We start from the raw sequence: 24,600 nt of genomic DNA, 5'->3' as shown, positions 1-24,600 counted from the left end.
ACCACTAAAGAACTATTCATGTAACAAAACACCACCCATTGCCCAAAAACCTATTGAAATTTAAAAAAAATAAAAAACTTTCCGAAGTGGAAATAAAATCATTAGGAAGAATTGGCTTGGTATTACAGTTTTCAGTGACTCAATTAGCATTCATTTATTGAGATACTACTATATACTGTGACAGAAAGTCCAGGTTATGAACATGGGTTTGTTAGAAAAGCTGTTTCAACCTGAATTTCATAGAAGCGCCTCAAATTCTGTATTTCCAAAACTGAACTCATTACCTTACCTGCCATGCTTGTGTGAGCCATCAACATCTCACTTAGATGACTGATGCAAAAGCCTCCCAACTGGTCTCCCTGCCTCCACTCTTTGCCCCTACATTCTGTTTTAACATAGCTACCTGGGTGATCCTTTAAAGTGGAACTCAGATTCAGTCATTTCTTTGATCGAATCTTTCATTGACTCCTCATGTCACTGGTTGTGAAAGATGAAGTACATGCAATGGCGTATGCGATCCAGCCTGCCGTATCACTCTAGTATTGTCCTATTGGTCTCTCTCTTGCTCAGTCAGCATCAGCCACTCAACCTCTTGTAGTTCCTTGCATGTGCCTGGCATGCTGCTCCTGCCTTTGGATTTTTGCACTATTTCTTCTGCCTGAAGGCTATTCCCATTTACCTGCATGACCAAATCCTAAACCTCCTTCAGATCTTTTCCCAGGTCACTTTCCAGTGAGACCACCTATTTAAACTCACCACCCTTTCCCCATTTGCCTTTGCCCTACTTTTTTTCCCCTTAGCACTTATCACCTCTTAATATACTATAGAATTTACTTCTGCTGATCATTGTCTCCCTACCCTCTAAATGTAAGACTCCACAAGGGAAGAGATCTTTTGTCTTATTTTGTACCCTGATGTATCTCAAGTATCTAGAACAGTACCCAGTACTTATTGGACACACATCAGTATTTGTTCATTGAATGAATGAATGAATGAATGAATAGGCAATTTTCTGAAGAAGCAACCGGTGGCCAATAAGCATTTGAAAAACCTCACTAGCGATCAAATAAATGAAAATTGAAACAACAATGAGATAGCATTTAACACTACATAGATAGCCAAAAATTTTAACATCTGATAATATTATGGGGAAAATGTTAGTTTTATACAGTGCTGGTGGGGTCTAAATTGGTACCTTACTTTGGCAAATCTTATGACTCAGCAATGCCACTCCTGGGGAGGTAAGAAAATGGAATTAAAGAGGGACCCAATGATTATCTGTATCATAATCCTTATTACTTTTAAAAATGAAAATATTTATTTAAAATCTATTTAAGTCTGCTGACATGGAAATGTCTTCAAGACATTATCCAGTGAAAAAATGCCTGTTTCAAAAATAAGGCCAGGTGCCTTGACTCATGCCTATAATCCCAGCTCTTTGGGAGGCCCAGGCGGGCTGATCACTTAAGGCCAGGAGTTCAAGATCAACCTGGCCATCATGGCAAAACTCCGTCTCTACTAAAAATAAAAAACTTAGCTGGACGTGGTGGCCATCTCTGTAATCCCAGCTACTCGGGAGGCCAAGGCAGGAGAATTGCTTGAACCTGGGAAACAGAGGTTGCAGTGAGCCGAGATCACAGCACTCTAGCCTAGGAGACAGAATGAGACTCTGTCTAAAAAAAAAAAAAAATTTATAATTTAAATGTATTATATATGACCATCAAAAACTTAGAGACATAGCTAATATATTTTATAATTGTATTATAAAAAATATAGTTTTACAGTGTTATTACGACATAATTTTTAACAAAATGCAGACTAAGATAATAATAGACTATTATAAAAGTTTAAAACTTGCTAGCAAAAACCATTTTCAAATGTCTCCTATATATTCACTACTCTATAATTAATTTTTTTTTTTTTTTTTTTTTTTTTTTTTTTTTGAGATGCAGTCTCGCCCTGTAGACCAGACTGGAGTGCAATGGCCGGATCTCAGCTCACTGCAAGCTCCGCCTCCCGGGTTCACGCCATTCTCCTGCCTAAGCCTCCCGAGTAGCTGGGACTACAGGCGCCTGCCACCTCGCCCGGCTAATTTTTTTTTGTTTTTTTTAGTAGAGACGGGGTTTCACTGTGTTAGCTGGATGGTCTCACTCTCCTGACCTCGTGATCCGCCCGTCTCGGCCTCCCAAAGTGCTGGGATTACAGGCTTGAGCCACCGCGCCCGGCTATAATTAAATTTTTAAAAAATGGCTTACTTTATTTTCAAAAGTGATAAGCAAACAATAACTTTTACATTTTTCCTTTATATAGTTGATTTGATGCTATGGGCTTGTAGCTTGTTTTCTGGATGTTATAAAGCATGATTTGAGTAGTGAGCTGGTAAAGCATTCACCTCAGCAGAAAATTTGGTAATGGTAATTTATTATTCAAAGGAAGGAACTAGAGCATAAAGCAATTTGTCAAGCTTAAAACGCATTTCCTAGTACCATGCACTATGAGTAACAAATAAAAAAAGAAGCAGCAGCATTTATTAATGAACATCAACTTGAATGTGGTCATTGATTTTTTTTTTCCTAATGTGTTCTCAGATTGGTGCTCTCCTCTGTCTCAGACTATTTTGCTGCCATGTTTACTAATGATGTCAGAGAAGCAAGACAAGAAGAAATAAAAATGGAAGGTGTAGAACCAAATTCATTGTGGTCCTTGATCCAGTATGCTTATACAGGTAACAAGTCTGAAAATGTAAATTAAAACCTCTTAAATTTATGTTGTATTATTAGATTTCGGATTTCTGATTTTAGAAAGCATGCCATAGCTAACAGTTAAGTCTGCCATTGTCATCACTACCCTTTTGTATTTAACCTAGTGATAAATTAAAATCTCCATATTAAAACCTTTAAAATTGTTATCATAATTAAGTTTTTGAATGGCCCTTTAAAATGTTAATATAAAAATTAAATTAATTATGTAGTGTCAAATTCTTACATTTAAAATTTGAGAGTTGGCCAGATGCAGTGGCTTACACCTGTAAACCCCAGCACTTCGGGAAGCTGAGGCGGGACAGATGATCGCTTGAGCCCAGGATTTCAATGCTGCAGTGAGCCATTGGTTACACCACTGCACTCCAGCCTGGGCAATAGAAAAGACCCTGTCTCAAAAAAAAAAAAATTGAGAATTACACAGGTATATAGTAGATGTAAGTTACTAATGTATCATTTTAAAATTCTGAAAATAAGCCATTAGTTTTTGTTTTAGTAGATGTCTCAAGGAGCTAATAATTTTTTCTCCATTTAGCCCTTTTTTTCGTTTTGGGATGTCTTAAACCATGTAGGTCTGTAATGCATGTAATGAGCTCTTACATGGAACCACCACTGTTAACATCAGTTATTTTATAAAATAAGGTTAATGTAGTTCCATAGCTAATGGAATTTCTTTTTATCATTAAGGCCGCCTTGAATTAAAAGAAGATAATATTGAGTGCCTGTTATCTACAGCTTGCCTTCTTCAGCTTTCACAGGTTGTAGAAGCATGCTGTAAGTTTTTAATGAAACAGCTTCATCCATCCAACTGTCTTGGAATTCGTTCTTTTGCTGATGCCCAAGGTTGTACAGATTTGCATAAAGTGGCTCACAATTATACTATGGTATGTATTTTTTGAAAGTATCCTCCAAATGCATATTTCTTATTGTTGCAGGCTTATCTACATATTACTGTTTTCCCATGGCTCTGCCACATGTCTTGAGATTGAGTTTCATTGCCTAGTGTGTCATATTTTCATTGAGTTATAATGGGAACGCACCGAGTAATACTTCTCCTGGGTGTATGAATCAAGCCCTAAAGCAGTCCCTGGGAAACAGAACAGTGGCCTAGGCCTGTTCCATTAAGATTTTCAGATTTGCTGCTTTTTAAAATAGGACTCTCCCCAAACATTTTACTTTGCTGCACATGGATGAATTTCAGGATTGTATTCACTGATAGAAATTTCACTGATAGAAATTGGTGACAGAGGTTGCAGCATATTGGTAGAGGATGAATGGGAGGCTTTTTGTTAAGGATAAATCTGACTATGTATAAAGTGTTTACAGCCATGTATAATGATGTTTTTATTCATTATAGCAAATTATGCGCTCAATAAATCATAGAGGAGGTTCTGATTCAGTAGCCTGAAGGATAATAAAACGAAATAATCTGTACAAACCCCCATGATAGAAGTGTACCTGTATAGCAAATCTTCACATGTACCCCTGAACTTAAAAGTTAAAAAATGGGTTGACCTAGGAGAGTAAGAAAATAAGGTCATGTTGAGAGCATAGTATTAGGACAACCCTGTATGGTCTTAACAGTAGAGGGGTGCAGGCAAGGGAGGGTGCGTGGGTTTTTGAGGAATGTTCATGTTGCCACACTGTAACAGTTAGTTCTTCACACCTGAGCAATGACTGAAAACTGTTGCTTTAAATGCTTCAGTTTAGGGCAGTACAGTTTCTAAGAGAAGAAAAAATGTGAACATTCACATACATGTGTACAGTTGTGGATATTACTGATTTTATCAGCATTTAGGAAATGTTATTTTGCCTACCCTCTCCTTCATCGTTCCATTGAGTTGGGATATGAAAAGATTGAGAGTGCTTTAGGAATCCTTCATTAGAGAAATAGAGATTTGGAAAAATTTTAAGAATAGGTATTTACAAACTATTGGGAAGATCAGTTCTGTCTACTTCTTGAGCTTGGTGTGAGGATTAGATGAGTTAATAGAAGTTTAGCAGTCAGAACATTGATTGGCATGTCGTATATCCAGTCAGTGAGTCTCATTCCATTGTTGTCATCATCATTATATAGATTTCCTCTATCCAACACAATAGAAATTTATGAGAGGGAACAAAAGCACTTACAAAACCACAGCCTTTATGATTGGTTTTCCTCCCTGTGGTGTAATCATTTTCTCAGGAATGTTTCTTGTTTATGATAGTCACAGAGCCTCAACTGGAAAAATAAGAGATTGTACAACAGGACAATAATATATAGCCCTAGTGTGCTATTATGTTGACGTTTTAAAAATTAAGTCCATTGAAATGTTTTTTTCCCTCAGTCTTTATCATTCTTTGTAGATTCTCATTTTAACCATACACCTGCGATTTCAACTACTTTTTTGAATGAGATGAATATAAAGTTGGATTTTTTCCTTCATAATCAGTTTATAATTTGAATAATCATCTTTTTTCTAGGAAGGAGTTTTATTCAGGTGAAAACATTTGTATGCATTTAGGTCACTCCTGTTGTTTACAGTAGAGGCACGCTTGCTGCTTTAAGGCTTACACAGAAATTAAATTTAAATTAGCTGGATGTTTTTAAAGCTATTTTCATAGCCAATTAGTTGTGGTAGATTTTTTTTCTCAAGGCCATTATTTAACATTATTCAGTTTTAACAGAGACATGAAATTGAATTCTAATAACAATAAGTAATTTAGAGGCAGATTGTCTGATTTGAATTGTTGCTATGGGAACCAAATGAAAATGTATTGCAAAATTCAATCTTCAATTTAAATAAATCCCTCCATAATTTCATTTGCTTAAAAACTGTTCCAAAGGGGGAAAGGGCACAGTGCTAGCAAGTGTTTGGTAGCATGATAGTTGTGTGTATTTTAATATGGATTTAAAATATACAGCATAATACCACGCCAGTGAGTCCAATCAGTGAATGGTGCATGGACTGGGGACGTTCACTGATCCTGCACGAATACAAGTGGTAAAGGATGAGGAGTCCTCCCCAGGATCCATGAATCTGGAAACCTGTTTTCTCATTCTCCCTGCCACTGAAAATGACCTGGAGCAAGTCATATAACCTCTAAAAAAGTCTTAAGACTGGTTGTATCATTACAACTATTTATTGTCATTTTGAATTTATGACACAAATAAAAACGTTTAATTTTAAAACTTAAAATTGTCTTTCTCAATCTAGAAGACTTATAAAAAACATTGAGATCTGCTAAAGTAGCTGCTTCAAAACCAAATTAATACCTTTGAAAAATACTTTGTATTCAACCTTGATTGAGTTCAGTAGTATTTCATAAGTTGTTGAAAAACTCAATTTTCACTTAATGTAAATTATACTACAATGGAATGGGCATTATTCTGAAATAGATATATCAACAAATAATTTGTCAAGTGAACATTTACATGATAGTCCTTTTGTTACTGATGAAATCCAGTTAATGCCATTTGAAAGTATGGCATAGTTATACCAATGTATATATCTGTCGATTATACTTTATATGTTTAAGGAATTGGAAATACATGTTATTATTTCAGTTTCTTCACAGTCTCACCTAACATTTTATCATAAGTATCTTTCCATGTAGCTACGTGATCTTTGTCTTTGAAATTTTTAATGCTTATTTAATATACAGCTCCGCATAACTGAACATGTAGGCTATTTTCCATTTTTTACCATTGTAAATAATAATACAGAGAAGTATTGTAGGTATTCAGCTTTGTTTTTTGCTTACAAATTATTTATTAAGGTTTAAATTACAAATGGGATAACTGGGTTGAGAGTTTCAACATTTTTGTAGCTCTTGCTATGTGTTACTAAAAGAATGTCAGTATGCAATTCAATAGAACCTTTTGCTTGGAGCCATTCTAGCATTGAAGTTTTATTAAAATATGTTTCTGAAATGATAATCTATCATTTAAAATAGACTCATTTAGACATCCTTGAACAAATCATGATAAATTGAAGCAATTGAACTTCATTAATTATTCATGAATGGTTTTCCCCTTTAGAACTTCTACTGATAGGAATGCCAAGCTAGTATATATTTTAGATCAGTACCTCACTCGGGTTACCACAGGCTATATGGAAAATATAATTCTCATTTTAATATAGAAGATAGTTATTGATAGTCCTTATCTCTAGCTCTAATTTAAACAGCCTTAGCTTCTTTAGTAAACCTCTGCATGCTGAGACAGCGATAATACATCAGGAAATATGAGAAAAACATTAAGGGACAATATGTGTCTAGCATTTGCATTTATATTATAACTATGTCAACTATCCATTCATTAAGACTTACAACCTTTCAAATTAGATGGTATGTTTTCCTTCTCTCCTGATTATTTAGCATAATAGCCTATCAAGGTCATCTCACACCTAACGGCATTTTTATTTCCCATTTCCAATTATAGAGGATTTGATTCTAACGTGAGGCCAGGACTGAGTCATTTAATGTCCTGATCCCAGGACATTGTAGGTCACTACTTTTTTCCCCCCCTTTGGTCCTTTTTCCTATGAGACCAAAATAGCTTTGTAAATTACATTAGAAGAGATTAAAAATTTAAAAACAGACACTTAGAACATATAACAAATTAAAAAACAGACCCTTAAAAGAGATTAAAAATTTGAAAACAGACCCAAAATCCTAGATGGTCTTATAAATATCATTAAAACGACCTTGAAGACCAATATGGTTGTAGTATAACCCTAAGGACAATACTCATTCCAGGGAAGATCTGAGAAGACATCCGTGGTCTAGAAAGGTTCTGGAAAATCTAGCCACCCTGGGGGCCATTTCCTAGTTAGAGAAGTAACCAAGCTCTCTAGGTGTTTGGCTCCACTGCTGGCCAAATTCTTCAGCACCTACAAATCCAAACCACAAATCCAACCACTTCTCGTGTTAGAGTATCATATATCTCAGTGTCTAATTCATTTTTTCTCTCTTCCTTCAAAAGAATTGCCAAAAGTATTTCCTAACTTGAGTGAAGCAATACTTAAATGTCCCAGGTCCATTTTTTAAATGTAATAAGTGATATAACACTTTAATTCTACTTATATATGTTTAACAACATAATTGCAGTTTAATTTTTTTTTTCTCTGCTGTGTTTCTTTCCTAACAAGTAGTAGTACATTGTAAGGTCTAAAATATAAATTGTGTTTGGTAGCTAACACAAAAAGCTTTTACTTTCTTCTAAGTAAATTGTGATGGTCAGAAGGGACAATATTGTTTATCTGCTATTTCTTCCCTCTAGGAGCATTTCATGGAAGTAATCAGAAACCAGGAATTTGTATTATTACCAGCCAGCGAAATTGCAAAGCTCTTGGCAAGTGATGACATGAACATTCCTAATGAGGAAACAATATTGAATGCACTTCTTACTTGGGTCCGTCATGATTTGGAACAGAGACGGAAAGATCTAAGTAAACTTTTGGCTTATATTAGGCTACCTCTTCTTGCACCACAGGTAATTAATAGGTACTTGTTTATAGGAATTTTTCTTTGCCTATTCTATCAAAGAAAGTAATTTTACATGTATTCCTATGAAACGTGTAGGTGAAAAGATAGTAGCTAACAAAATTCTGCTTATGTTTTCAGTCCAGAAGATCTGGCTACCTAAATTGCTTCAATTAAGTAACATTGGTTTTTTTTTGTTTATTTTATTTTGAGATGGAGTCTTGCTTTGTTGCCCAGGCTGGAGTGCAGTGGCCCGATCTCAGATCACTGCAACCTCTGCCTCCCCAGTTCAAGTTATTCTCCTGCCTCAGCCTCCCAAGTAGCTGGGATTACAGGTGCGTGACACCATGCCCAGCTAATTTTTATATTTTTTAGTAGAGATAGGGTTTCACCATATTGGCCAGACTGGTCTCAAACTCCTGACCTCAGGTGATCTGCCTGCCTCGGCCTCCCAAAGTGCTGGGATTACAGGTGTGAGCTACCATGCCCATCCTCAGTTAAGTAACATTCTTGATTTGGGGTTAGTAATTTAATTGACTCAGCTACAAACCTATCCTACCAATTGGAGGAGAATTACTAAAACTGCTAATAAAAGGAGCACTGGACTCTAGAAACCAGAAAATTTAGCTTAATTTCTTTGCCACGTGTTTAATAAAGTGTCCACAAAATATTGGATTCTGGTGATATATAGATTAATAAGGTATATTAGTAGTCAAAGCTCTGACATTTTAAAACTCTGTGGCTTGGCATATTCACACAGCTCAGTTTCTTCATCTGTCAAGTAGAGATAATGTCTTCCCTGACAATCTCACAGGATTATTATAAGGATCAGAAACATACTCTATTACATAAAATGTGCTATGAATAAAAATATTATTTCAGAATTAAGAGCTATCTAGTTGGTGCATTCAAGGGAATCAGTCATAACATTTACATGCATAGTTTTCCCCTTTTTACAATTTTCACTGGAGTATATAAAAATTTTCCCTGCATACTTTGCTGCCTATCTCAAGGCCTTGAATGGTGAAAGAGGTTTTGAAAGCAGAAAAAGAATGAGCTGTTACTGTTCAAGTTCAGACTTTCTTTTTCTTTTTTTAAAGTGTCATAAATGTTCTCTTATTTGCAGTTAGCTTGAGCATAATGCATTATTTTCTGCTGTTGTGAGCAAAAGTTACTGTTCTTTACGTTACAGAGACAGTAATCAGTGTGGATGCTTTGTAAGACCTTCCTCTTCAGAAATAGAATATTGTATGAATACATAGGACTGAAAGTGCATGAGTTGATAATTCAGGAAAAGTAACATGATAAAATGTTTCTCTTGAAATCAGATTTTTAAAAGGGAGTTACATTTTTACTGCTACTTAGCAGATTTTAAAAAATTCTTTCTAGATGAAATCAAACCAAATCTGAAAAATCCTATTTGACTTTGAAAAGAATCTGTGCAATTAAGTAACCTGACAATTAACTTCACTTCTGTAGTTTCAAATATTCATGATACTATATTTGCACGACTCTCATAGACCTTTAAAATATCTCTTATCCAGGATACTACTGGTAATCCTAGCCATAAGTTCTTAGGGTTGAAAGGCGTTTTGGAGATCATTTGTTCCAACACCTGTTGTGCAAATGAAGTGACAGACCAAAAAAGTAAATCCATATGTTCAAAATCACAGTGTGATTGCATAAATTCCTCTCTTTCTGCATTGTGGTTTTAACTGGTTTTTGCTATTTGGCTAACATCATAGGGCTAATAAGAGGCAGAGGTGGGACTTGAACCCAAGAACAGTTCTGTACCTTATCCACTAAACCAACCATTCTGCCTCTTGAATGTACTGTGTGTAAAATTGCTGGAGGTAGCAGGGAGATGGTATCAGATGCAGGAAGAAATAGATTAAAAAATAAATCAGTGATTATAATGAGATGAAGACTGTGACAGATACGTGAATGTGGCATTCTGAAAATAATGGAAGTAACCCACCCAAAAGAGGGGGGTTGACGAGAAAGCAGGGAGAACTTCTTACAGTGTTATTTGATCCACATTATGAATTAGCCACCCAAAAGAGGGGGCATGATAACCAGGAGAAATAGGAGCTGTACTTCATCATGAAGTCATGAGCAAATATATTGTATTTTGGAATGTGAAGGTAGTTTGCATCGCTAGAGTGCAGGAATAAAAGGGGATAAAGTCAAGAGATGAGGCTGAAGAGAGGAATGGACCAGAACATGGAGAACTTCTAGTTATGCCAAGGAGTTTGAATTTTATCCTGAAAGCAAGGAGGAAGCACTAAAGGATTTTTTAATAGGAATGGCATAATTATAATTTTATTTCAGAAAGGTTACTGTAACTGCATTGTGGAGAATGGATCTGAGGGGTCAAAGCCAAAAACCCATTAGGAAGGCTTTTGGAATTCAGACAAGTAAATTAGGCACACTCTGGCAGTGGATATAGACAGAAATTACCAGGCTCAAGAGCTATTTATGAGGTCAGTTTGACAAAACTTAATGATTGAATGGTGAGGGTGTACGAAAAGAGGAATTGAGACTGACTCTGATTTGTGCAATTAGGCTGATTAAAAGGTGCTCTCGATTGAAACAAGGAATATAGAATGAAGAGCTAATTCAGGGAATGGGGAAGGAAGTTGAAGAATCATGTTCCCAAAGCTTCTTGGCACCTTTAATTCTTTTAGAGTCTAAGGACTCTGAAGTCCTTAGACTTTTTTGAAAACTACTTCCTTAGATTGTTGAATCCAAAGGCAAGAGAATGACACTGGCCAAGGAGTACACAAGAGTGCTTGGGATGGAACCCTAGGAGACACAATATATAGAGGTTGTTCCCAAACCTGGCTAAATAACTGGAGTGTTATTAAAAATTGATATCCTACTTCAAAAAGGACGAAGTTTTATCATCATCCTTTGCTACAGAGAAGACAAGGAAGGGAAATCCAGTGGATTAGCCCAGTGGTTCTCAAAGTGTGATCCCTAACAGGAAGATCAGCGCTACTTGGAACTTCTTGGAAATACAGATTAGGCCTCACCCTACAGCTACTGAATATGAAACTCTGGGGCTGGGGCCTAGCAAATGGTGTTTTAATAAGTCTTCCAGTGGCTTTGATGCATCCTCAAGTGTGAGAACCATTGTCCACCATAAGTAGTGGTGATGGAAGCCACATTGCCTTGTATAATTTAAACAAGTTACTTTACCTCTCAGAACATTTTTCTTTCCTACAGTGATAATAGTGTGCTGCAGTATTGTGACATTTAGAGATACTGGCAGGGTTGATTTTTCTTCATTGCCAAAAGTGAATGGCAAGATTGCAGAATTAGAGTTATCAGATAATAAAGTTTTGAAGTAGACACTAAAATAATGAAGAAAGTGTTGGATTGTATCCTGTATGTTTTATTTTAAAAGGTAGGAAAATATAACAATTATTAAATTGCCATATGCCAATCAAATAATAAATGACTAATATTTTTAAAATTCAGATTAGGTCTGGTTACCAAGAGAATTTATTTTTATGAAATAGCTCCTTTTCCAGTGATACCAACTAAATGAGATTTTATCCTACTCTGTTAATATGAAACATTCCACTTACCCTGGCTAGAAGGGATTCAACTTACATACAGTAATTTTATCATAGTGTCTCCAACAGTAGATTCTTAAAACAATATAGGAAATAATGCCTGATGATCATTTTTGTATGGCTTTTTTTTTTTTTTTTTTGACGGAGTTTTGCTCTTTTTGCCCAGTCTGGAGTGCAGTGATACAATCTTATCTCACTGCAACCTCTGCCTCCTGGGTTCAAGAGATTCTCCTGCCTCAGCCTCCCGAGTAGCTGGGATTAACAGACACAAGCCACCATGCCCAACTAATTTTGTATTTTTAGTAGAGATAGGGTTTCACCATGTTGGCCAGGCTAGTCTCAAACTCCTGACCTCAGGTGATCCACCTACCTCAGCCTCCCAAAATGCTGGGATTACAGGAGTGAGCCACCGTGCCCGACCTTTGTATGACTTTTTTAAAAACTGAATAATCCAGAAGAGAAGTATTTATGGTCATTTTATTTTATTATTTTGAGGCAGGGTCTCACTCTATTGCCCAGGCTGGAGTGCTGTGGTATGATCATGGCTCACTGCAGCCTCAATCCCCTGGGCCCAAGAGATCCTCCCACTTCAGCCTCCTGAGTAGCTGGAACTACAGACACACACCACCAACACCACCATGCCCAGCCAGTTTTTAAAATTTTTGTTTGTTTGTTTCTTTTTGATACAGAGTCTTGCTCTGTCGCACAGGCTGGTGTGCAGTGACGCGATCTCTGCTCATTGCAACCTCCATCTCCTGGGTTCAAGCGATTCTCGTACCTCAGCCTCCTGAGTAGCTGGGATTACAGGCACATGCCACTATGCCTGGCAAATTTTTGTATTTTTAGTAGAGACAGGGTTTTACCATGTTGGCCAGGCTAGTCTCGAACTCCTGACCTCAAGAGATCCACCCACCTCGGTCTCCCAAAGTGCTGGGATTACAGGTGTGAGCCACGGTGCCCAGCCAGTTTTTAAAATTTTTTTGTGGAAATAGGGTCTCACCATGTTGCCCTGAGTGGTCTTCGACTACTGGACTCAAGTGATCCTCCCACCTCAGCTTCTCAAAGTACTGTGATTGATTTTATCTTACTTTTGAAAGCATTCCAAACATTTCAATTTGATCAAATTTTAAACCATGTGACTAGAAATACTAGAACATATATACATTATTTAAAAGATTTTGACACCTAAATTGTAAATGTTTTCAATGTTTAGCCTGAATTTATAAGTATCTGAGTCTCTGCTATTCTACTCTCAGTTTAGTGTTGTTTTCTAAAGGAAGTCGGAAATATAAAATGAGTCAGTATTTACCTTTAGCATTCTTTTGGTTTACAAGGTCTTGATACTAAAACAACTTTTTTTTTTTTGTACAGGGTCTCACTCTGTCACCCAGGCTTGAGTGTAGTGGCACAATCATAGCTCACTGCAGCCTCAAACTCCTGGGTTCAAGTGATCCTCCCACCTCCGCCTCTCGAGTAGCTGAGACTACAGTCACTGTGCCCCATCACACATCTGACTAGTTTTTTTTTTTTTAATTTTTTGTAGAGACAGGGTCTCACTTTGTTACCCAAGCTGCTCTCAAACTCCTGGCCTCAAGTGATCCTCCTGCCTAAGCCTCCCAATATGCTGGGATTATAGACATAAGCCACCTTGCCAAGCCTCCAAAAACATTTTTTTAACATGTATAGAGTTCATAAATTATTCACATCCTATTTGTGTTTGAGGGGACAGTTTTAGAGCAGTAGTCATAAGGTGAACAAATATGAGTGAGGATAAAAATTTACAAAATAAAACTTTGTTCCTGTATTATGAATGCTTTCATTTTAATAATTTGCTCTTCTTTTATAGCAGAGAAGGCATTTAGTATTCACCAAAAATGCAGAGTACATGAGAGTATATATTTTGTAGTTTTCTCTCAGTGCCTTCTGAATAATTTTCTAAATGATATCTGGTTCCTCCCATTTGATTAATCTGATACTTAGATTAATGGCTTTTTTAATTCAAATGTAATTAATCCTACTTATTCATAACTTACATATACTATCTGTATATTAGGAAATATACTTTGCTTCAAATTGCAGTTACTATTGAGTCTCCCAAGAGTTTACTTTCTACATTTTTTTCACATATTTTTATTTAGAAACAACTAAAGTAATTGTATATAATAGAATTAACATAAACATTAAAATTAACCTTAATGAGCCAACTTTATGCATATTCACTAATGGTTTCTATGACAAGTATAACTATGTTTTGTATGCGTAGAAAAAAATGTGGAGTAATTAATACCAAAATGTAAATTCTGGTGTAGGTCAGGGGACTTACGTCTTATTTTGGCTTTTTTGCCTTTGGTATGCAGTGCTAGTTTCCAAAAGCCACCAACTTTTTTATAGTGACTCTTTTTAGAGACTGTTTCCCTCTTCCTCTATAAAAACATGAACATATTATCAACATCATTAGTCACTAGGAAAATGCAAAATAAAACCACATTTTCCACCTTCCTGAATGGCTAAAATAGAGACAAACTAACAATTGGTGAGGATGTGCAAAAACAGGAACCCTCGTACAATGCTGGTGGGAATGTAAGGTGGTGCTGCCACTTTAGAAAACAAGTTTGGTTGTTTCTTAAAAAGTTAAACATAAATTTGCCATATGCCCCAGCAATTCTACTCCTAGGTAATAATTACCCAAGAGAAATATATCCACACAAAGACTTGTACATAAATGTTCTTGGCAGCTTTATCCATAATAGCTTGAAACTGGAAGCAACCTAAGAAGCATCTATCAACTGATGAATGGATGGATAAAATGAGGAGTAGACCGACAGTGGAATATTATTCAACGATAAAAAGAAATGAAGCACTGATATGAGTAGCTACAGCAGGGACAAGTCTCAAAAGTATGCTAAGGGAAAGAAGCAAGACACCAGAGTCTCCATATTGTGATTCTCTGTATATGAAATGTCCAGCAAAAGCAAATCTGTAGAGACAGATTAGTGCTTGGGACAGAAGACGGGAATGAGGATCAACAGTAAATGGGCATGTGGGATGTAATTGAGGTGAAGAAAATGTTTCAGAACAGTTTTATGGTAATGGTTCCACAACTTGGTAATTTACTACAAATCACTGAATTGTATACTTGGAATGGATAAATTAGGACATGTAAAATATGCCCCAATAAAATTGTAAAGAAATATATAGTCAAATACAACCCGCAGTGTATCAAAAGTATACACTCTGACCAGAAAGGTCTTTTTCTAGGAATACTGAAATGATCATTAAGAAACCTATGAAGGGGCGAGGTATGGTGGCTCATGCCTGTGATCCCAGCACTGTGGGAGGCCAAGGTAGGAGGATCACTTGAGGTCAGGAGTTCAAGACCAGCCTAGCCAATATGGTGAAGCCCTTCTTTACTAAAAATACAAAAATTAGCTGGATGTGGTGGTGCAGGCCTGTAATCCCAGCTACTCAGGAGGCTGAGGCAGGAGAATTGCCTGAACCTGGGAGGCAGAGGTTGCAGTGAGCTGAGATTGCGCCACCACACTCCAGCCTGGGCAACAGTGAGACATCCTGTCTCAAAAAAAAAAAAAAAAAAACTATGAAAATCTATATTATCTTTATTGAATATAATAAAAATAGATGACCAAATGTTACAGCAACTATTGTCCTAAGTAATGAAACACTAAAACCATATCAATTCAAACCAGAAACAAGATACTCTATCATCCTAATTATTTAACATTCTTTAGAAGGCTTTAGCAATTGCAATAATAAAATAATTGGCATACACATTAGAAAAAGATATTCAACTATCCCTATTTGGTGACAGTTATGATTATTTGCATAACACATAGAGCTTAATAAGGGAATTTGGTAAAGTAATAGGTTAATACAAGTGTAATCAGTAGATTTTCTCTCCTGCAACACATATATGAAATAAACTTTTAAAACTCATTCCCAATAGCAATGAAAATAATAAAATATATAGGAAATGTATAATCAAGAAAGGTGTAATATGTAGAAAGCTATACAACAAATGGAAAGGCTTCTTGAACAGAAAGACTTAATATAAAAACATCAGTTCTCCAAAACTTAATAAAATTAATAAATTTAATTAATAAATAAATTTAAGTTCTTATTAGAATTCCAAGAGAATCAGGATAAAAAAAAACTGGATAAATTTGTCTTAAGTTTACATGAAAAATAAAGGCACAATAATAGCCAAGAAAGCTATGAAAGTTAACAGGGAGGGAAAACCTAAAAATATCGGGTATCAGAATATGCTATAAAGACACTGTAATAAAATATGCTATTTAGAAATAGGAGTAGACAAATAGATCAATAGAACAGAATAAAGAATTAAAAAAACAAACCTCATATACCTTGAGATCTATTTATGGAATGTAATACATGACCAAGAATCAATTCAGTTGGAAATGAAGGGGGTTATTTAATAAGTAGTACAGAACTGGCTCTTGATCTTAAAGAAAATAAAAATGCTCCTCCACTCTTACTCTTTTTAAACATTAATTCCAAAACAAATGAATTTCACGTGAATTCTTGGCCTAAATGAAAGAAAGCAATAAAATCTTGCCAGATAATCCAGGAGACTACATCTACAAACTGAAGCAAAAAGACTTTCTAAGAAGCAGGACTGTGAAAAGAAAGACACATATTTGATGACCTAAAAATGAAAAATTATTTGAATAGCAAAAGTATTATGAAACAACCTTAATAGACAAATGATTAAAAATCTAGAAAAATACAGTTGAAAAATAAAGGATTAGTGTGTGTATTATAAGGAACTCTTACAAATTTTTAATCAAAAGATAGTAGACAAAAGGAGGCAGATAAAGGAAGAAAAAGTACAAATGGTCAAAATATTTTTAAATGCTTATATTCACTTATCAGAAAAATTCAAATTAAAGGGAAAATGTGATATCATTAACAAAAAGAGCTAAAACACTTATTCCTGGCAGGAATGTTGTGGTCTTGTGCTCTTATATATGGCTATAATGGAATGTGAGCTACTTTGCTATACATGGCTGTCTCTATATATAGACACACATATATATGGCCATATATACATATATATGGCTATATACGTGGCTATATGTATAGGGCGCTCTCTCTCTCTCTCTAGATATATATATGTATACATGGTTCTCTATATATATATAAAATGGAATGTGAGCCACTTTATTATACATGACTATAATGGAATGTGAGCCACCCTGGAAAATAATCTGACAACATTGATCATACACATAGACACACACAGATACACATATATGTGCACACACATGCATACATACATACATATATACTTTGACCCACCTGGAATCAATTCAATTCTTAGAAATCTATCCTATAAAGGTAAAAATTAATCATAAGGACTTTTGTACTGGACTTGTTTTTAGTAGCAGAAAAAAGTATATTTACATATGCATGTGTGTATATATACACATATATACATATGAATATATGTATGTACATACTGCAACAAAGTTAATGTCCGTAATAAGGAAATGGCTAAAAAATTAGCGTATCTATATACTATAGAGTATTATTCAGTTATTAAAAAGAATAGATCAGGCTGGGCGCGGTGGCTCATGCCTGTAATCCCAGCACTTTGGGAGGCCGAGGTGGGCAGATCACGAGGTCAGGAGATCGAGACCATCCCAGCTAACACAGTGAAACCCCGTCTCTACTAAAAATACAAAAAATTTGCCGGATGTGGTGGCGGGCGCCTGTAGTCCCAGCTACTTGGGAGGCTGAGGTAGGAGAATGGCGTGAACCTGGGAGGCAGAGCTTGCAGTGAGCCAAGATCGTGCCACTGCACTCCGGCCTGGGCGACAGAGCAAGACTCCGTCTCAAAAAAAAAAAAAAAAAAAAAAAGAATAGATCAGAACTATACCTTTTCAGAAGACCTGGAGGAATTTTTGTGAGATAATGTTGAGTAAAGATGGTAAGATGCAGCAAAGCATATAATAAAACAATTACTAAAAGAAAAAACTGTAAAAATTACTACATGTATTTATATATGTTATACATATAAATGTATGAGAATTATGTCAGCAGAGGATTGCATAAATATGAAGAAAATATGAAAGGCTGCACACCAGGTTGTTTTTATAAGGCAGGGAAGAATTGCAGGATGGGGAGGGGGGATGGAGAACCAAGCACAAAAGGAAAAGATTTTAAATTTTTTTTGTTTTATTTAATTTCCAATGTGATCGTATTTTCATTTTATTTTTTAAAAGACTATCATTTTTAAAAAGACAAGGTGTAATCATATGTGTGCTATATAAACATATAAAAATTGTATTTGTGTAATATAAATATATAAAGTTGGATTCAGTGACACAAAAGGGATTTTAATGTTTTTAGGCCAATCACTGTTTGGAGTTCTTTGTCCCTTGAGAAATTGGTAACTTTTGCTTTTGCAGTTGTTAGTTGGACATTGTTTAGCAAAGTTAACGCAGCATAATTAGTCAACTCCCACTTATAATTATTCTTCCATTAGAATTAGTTCTGATTTTAATAGTAAAATTATTTATTTTAGAAAATCTGGAAATTATAGAAAAGTAGTAAAAATAACTTTATTTAAAAAGCGCCAGTATTCCTACTACCCAGAGATAAGCACTACAGTACTAAGATTTTAGAGTATACCATTTATGCTACTCATGTTTTGTTTTTCAATGAAATTTAAAATGTAAATCTTGTAAATGTTGCATATTTTAGTTAAAAATATGTGCCTATGCTTGAATTTTTAAAAACTATGTAAAAATCCGTTTGATAATTATGTCATTTTTTTCTGTAAACCCTACCATTTTCTTAGTCATTCAGTATACCTACCCACCGCTATTCTTTTCTAGTTCCTGGCAGACATGGAAAATAATGCACTTTTTCGGGATGATATAGAATGTCAGAAACTCATTATGGAAGCAATGAAGTACCATTTATTACCAGAGAGACGACCCATGTTACAGAGTCCTCGGACAAAACCTAGGAAGTCAACTGTTGGTACATTATTTGCAGTTGGGGGAATCGATTCAACGAAAGGTATCAAATAATCTTTTATTTGGGGGAGGGAGGAACAAAGAAAAATATATTTTAATAAGTACATATACGGCCAAAGAACTCTTTGGAGAAATGGCTGGTTGCAGGACAGGGGCAGAAAAAGTACCAGACAATTGTGTAACATCCTCTAGACCGGAAAAAAGGAAGTGGTCAAAGAATGATGGAGACAGGTCAAAAGACACAGGAAACAGCTTGTAAGGGCTACTACTGTCCAAATCTGGGATCATCTGAGCATCAAAATAAATAATAGTAAAGGATTATAACCTATGAAATCAATAAGTATTCATGGTTCCACACCTATACAAATAAGGGAGAAAGGAAAGCTCTTCCTTACATAAGAATGCCAATGAATGAATATAGAAGGAAAGATGAGATTACAAAAGTTACCATTTAGTAACCACCAATAACCAATTCAGTCGAGAATTATCAGTGGATGCTGAGACTAGTGGGAAAAGTTTGACAACAGGATACTTAGTCTAAAAGTGTCTCTCAGCCACATGTTTACTAGTTACAAATATACAAATAGTATATTTACAGTAGAAAAACGTAGCACACAGCACTTAAGCAAATGATCAAAGATAATGTTGACAGAAATCAGACTAAGCAGCAGCATTGTGCAGGACAGGATGCACGGAGAACTCAGCCACCCATCTATGCCGTCCTTGCCAAGAGTGTATAACCTGAATCTAATCATGAGGAGGAAACAAATCTAAGTTGAGAGATAGTCTACAAAATAACTTATCTGTCTGTAGTATTCAAAAATGTCAGTGTCATGAAATAAAAAAAAAAATTCAGAAATTGTTCCAGATTATAGGAGACTAAAGAGATGCGACAGCTATTATGCACCATCTTGGATTTTCTTTTGCTGTAAAGGACGTAACTGAGACAAATGACAAAATCCAAATAAGGTCTGTAGATTAGATAATAACGTGGCATAAACGTTAATTTCAGGCGCGTACTGTGGCTCACGCCTGTAATCTCAGAACTTTGGGAGGATGAGGTGGGTGGATCGCTTAAGGTCAGGAGTTCAAGACCAGCATAGGCAATATGGTGAAACCCCGTCTCTACCAAAAATACAAAAAAATTAGCCCGGCATGGTGGCACACGCCTATAGTCCCAGCTACACTCAGGAAGCTGAGGCAGGAGGATCACCTGAGTCCAGGAAACAGAGGTTGCAGTGAGCCGAGATTGTGCCACTGCACTCCAGCCTGGGTGACAGAGCAAGACTCCATCTCGAAAAAAAAGAAAAAAAAAAAGTTAATTTCCAGATTTTGATGATTGTATTTTGGTCTTATAAGATAATTTCTCATTTTGAGGAAGATACACTGAGTATTAGGGGTATAATGCCATAATTTCTGCAAGTTACTGTTTTTTTGTTTTTTGCTTTTTTGAGACAGAGTCTTGTTCAGTCACCCATGCTAAAGTGCAGTGATGCTCTCTCAGCTCAATGCATCCTCTGCCTTCTGGGTTCAAACAATTCTCCTGCCTCAGCCTCCTGAGTAGCTGGAATTACAGGCACATGCCACTACACATGCCTGACTAATTTTTGTATTTGTAGTAGAGATGGGGTTTCGCCATATTGACCAGCTGTTCTCGAACTCCGGACCTCAAGTGATCTGCCTGCCTCAACCTCCCAAAACGATGGGATTACAGCTGTGAACCAGTGCACCAGGCCACAACTTACTCTTAAACAGTTCAGGAAAATAAAAATACCTACATAGCAAATACAGTAAAAAGTAAACATTTGGGAAATCTGGGTCAAAGGTATCTTAAGAATTCTTTGTACCACTCTCACAAGTTATTATTAATATTAAAAATAGGCTGGGATCATGCCTGTAATCCCAGCACTTTGAGAGGCCATGGCGGGTGGATCACTTGAGGTCGGGAGGTTGAGACCAGCCTGGCCAACATGGTGAAACCTCATCTCTACTAAAAAATATCAAAAAAAATTAGCCAGGCGTGGTGGCAGTTGCCTGTAATCCCAGCTACTTGGGTGGCTGAGGCAGGAGAATTGCTTGAACCTGGGAGGCAGAGATTGCAGTGAGCGGAAATCATACCACTGTACCCCAGCCTGGGCAACAGAGCAAGAGTCTATCTCAAAAAATAATAATAATTAAAAATAATAGCAATAAACACTATGCACAGTGCCTGCTGGTCGCCAGTGTTATGCTAGTAGCTTTCTGTGTATTATCCCTCAATATGCATTGATCTCCCCTTTGAACTCCTGGCATTAGCAGTCTGCAATCTCCTGACAATCTCTCTTTGACTTCTGGCTACCTCTCTGATCTGATGTCAGCTCATTCTGTTAATACTTCTTCCCTTACTGATGCTTTTATTTCAACCCCATTGGCCTTTTCATTCATCTAACAGGCCAAACATTTTATCCATATCCAGGATATTACTTTAGCTGATGCTCTCACTGGCATGCTCTGCCCCCAGATATTGAAGTGCCTAGCAGAAATTATTCACTCAAATCTCTCAAATGACAACTTACCAAGGAGGCCTTCCATGACCATTCAATAGCAACCCCCTGACTACCACTTTCTAACCCAAATACATATAACATAGTGCTATTTATTTGTAGATGCTTAAGTTTTAGATATAGGCCTGATGACTGCACGGTACAGAAATAAATAACTGATTAGGGTTACAGTATAAGTATTTCAACATTGGGAAAGATTTTCCATTGTTCAGATAATCTGCAAATACTTATTGTCATCTGTGTACCTGGAGCTGGTGCTAGCTTTTGTAGTCATTACTAGCACTCTCGTCCCTCTATCTTTTTCTCTCCTTTTCAAGGCTTTAACTGTTATCTCTATATTTATGTATAATACCCTCACTTTGATTTTATTCTCATATTTCCAACTTGTATGTAATATCTATTTGATGCTCAGCTTTTTAAATTATTATTATACCTTAAGTTCTAGGGTACATGTGCACAACATGCAGGTTTGTTACATATGTATACATGTGCCATGTTGGTGTGCTGCACACATTAACTCGTCACTTACATTAGGTATATCTCCTAATGCTATCCCTCCCCCCTCCTTCCCACAAGGATTATAAGTCATGCTGCTCAGCTTTTAACTCAAACTTGGTACATGGAAAGGCAAGGAAACTTGCCTTGGTACATGGCAAGGAAAATGTGTATCTGTCTTTTCAGCTTTCTAGGAGATGAGTTCCTGCTTCCCATAAAGGCTCATACATACAGTGGAAAATTCCCCAAGCTTGGGAAGGGGACTAGATACTAAGCACCCAAAGTAAACAATTCTCATTCTCTCTCTGTCTCTCTGAAATCTTACATTCTGACAGTCGTCAGGTCTTTTTTCAAATGGGTCTTATATCTAATTCTTCCAAATTTCTGCTGCCATCCTTCTAATTCCAGTTAGCCTTTCGTCAGCCTACATATTTTGGTCATGTTAATTTAGAGGGAATAGCATTCATTACGTTGTTAATATGTGGCAGGCATTATGCTAAGCACTTAGCCTATATTATTTCATTTCATCGTCATAACAGTTCTCTTTTTATAGATAGGGAAACTAAGACTTGGGAGAACTTAAGTAACTTTCCAAAGATTACACAACTAATTCGTGATAAGATCAAGATTCAGAAAGGCATTTTGGCTTTGGAGATGATATTCTACTCCATTGACTCTTCAATGAACATACCATTATTCTGCTCAAAAACTCCAGCAGTCTTTATTTCTTAGCACATAAGATGCAAATGCCTCATTTAAGACTTTCTCTAATCTGACCCTTCTGTTTGACCAACTTTATTTCTGAGTATTTTTTAATAATTAAATACTCTGACCTCTCCTGTTCAAGCTATCTGCCTGGCCCTAATTTATTTCCCATCTTTATAATGAAGAGCAGTTTGCCTTAGTCGGATGGTAGTCTGACCATTGGACTCTTGGTTCCTTCATATATCTGTTTAGTATAGGGCCAAACAAATAAGTGAATACTGGCTCCAAATAGCCACTCAGAAAATGTTAGAGTATATTTGTGCTTACTTTATAAGAGGTTAATTCTTTGGTATAAATTAGGGAAGCCCCAAGGTTTTACATAAAATTTTATAATTATTAGGCTTTTGTTTTGGATATTTGGATTTAAATATGTATATATTTAATATATATTATATTTAACATTATATTTATATATTATATATTATAATACATATTTTATAATATATAATATATTATACATATGATCTATATAATATATAATATAATTTATATTATATAATATAATTTATAATTATAATTATATAATTATATTTTAATATATAATTATATTTTAATATATAATTATTATATAATTATATTTTAATATATAATGATATTTTAATATATAATTATAATTATAATATATATATTATAATATAATTTATAATATAATTTTTATATATAATTTATATTATATAGCATATGTATTATATATTATATAATATATATTACATAATATATGATACATATATAATATATAATATATATTACATATGATATAACATACTATATATAAATATATAATTTATATATTATATTTAATATATAATATTAAATATATCATAATATATAATAAATGTATTATAATATATATTAAATATATATTAAATGTATTATAATATATATTAAATATAACTTAATATATATTAAATATATATACCTGAGACTATGTTTTAATATTTTTATGTTTCAAATTAGCAAAATAACTTTTAGTTACCAATTCATATGAATATGATACTGCTTAGTAAACTAGATCTAAAAGAAATAACTTAAAATTCAAAAGAAAAGTATTCCCTAAATATATTCGTGAAGAGAGATGATTAGCTTTTTATTTGTTGGAGGGAATTTTCTAATTTGATTTGATTTATTTGATGGCAGGAATGATATTTTAAGATCAAATTTAGAGTAATTAAATATACTATTACTGTGTATGTTATTATTATAATGTAAGCATATGAGTAAAAAACCTCACTATAGCTAGAAACTATAAAGAAAAAGTACTCAAACATATTTTTGAATAGCTATACTATGTATAAGGGACTCTTATTTGGTGCTGTGAAAAATACAGAGGTGAAGGCCGGGCAAAGTGGATCATGCCTATAATCCCAGCACTTTGGGAGGCCGAGGTGGGAGGATCACTTGAGGCCAGGAGTTTGAGACCAGCCTGGCCAATATAGTGAAACCCTGTCTCTACTAAAAATATAAAATATTAGTTGGGAGTGATTGGTACATATCTGTAATCCCAGTTTGGGAGGCTGAGGTACAAGAATTACTTGAACCTTGGAGGTGGAGGTTGTGGTGAGCCAAGATCATGCCATTGCACTCCAGCCTGGGTGATAAAGCAAGACTCTTTGTCTCAAAAAAAAAAAAAAATATATATATATATATATATATATATATATATATATATGCATGCATGCAGAGGTAGAAAAAGACTTGCTGTCTATCCCAAATAATTTAGAATTCTGTAGGGTAAGTAAAAACTTTAACATGAGAAAATCCATATGTATAACAAAACTATTTCTAAATTTTAGGAAATTATCAATAATACTAGTGCTCTGATGACCAAATTATAACAAATACTTTAGAATAAATGTTAGTCATGATTATAATTCTGTAAGGTTAGCACTGCTTACTTGATGTATTAGAAGCTTAGAAGAGAGAGGAGGGTTCTAGTTGAACTCTTCACAATTGGGGGTTAGGTTTATTTTAG

General features: G+C 35.2%; 1 protein-coding gene across 4 annotated transcripts in view; it reads left to right on the top strand.

Moving 5' to 3' along the window:
• Positions 1-24,600, top strand: part of KLHL5 (kelch like family member 5) — a 78,583-nt gene that overhangs the window by 34,115 nt on the left and 19,868 nt on the right. For all 4 annotated transcript variants that reach the window (XM_073012461.1, XM_073012462.1, XM_038008623.2 and 1 more), the window contains 4 exons: positions 2,589-2,725; positions 3,447-3,643; positions 8,023-8,235; positions 18,682-18,868. In XM_073012461.1, coding sequence (XP_072868562.1) covers positions 2,589-2,725; positions 3,447-3,643; positions 8,023-8,235; positions 18,682-18,868 — 734 coding nt within the window. The remainder of the gene's footprint in view (positions 1-2,588; positions 2,726-3,446; positions 3,644-8,022; positions 8,236-18,681; positions 18,869-24,600) is intronic.

This window comes from Chlorocebus sabaeus, chromosome 27, assembly GCF_047675955.1.
Source record: "Chlorocebus sabaeus isolate Y175 chromosome 27, mChlSab1.0.hap1, whole genome shotgun sequence".
In the NCBI taxonomy this organism is placed as follows: Eukaryota; Metazoa; Chordata; class Mammalia; order Primates; family Cercopithecidae; genus Chlorocebus; species Chlorocebus sabaeus.
Note: the sequence above shows the minus strand (reverse complement) of the source record. Positions and strands in the feature narration are given on the sequence as shown.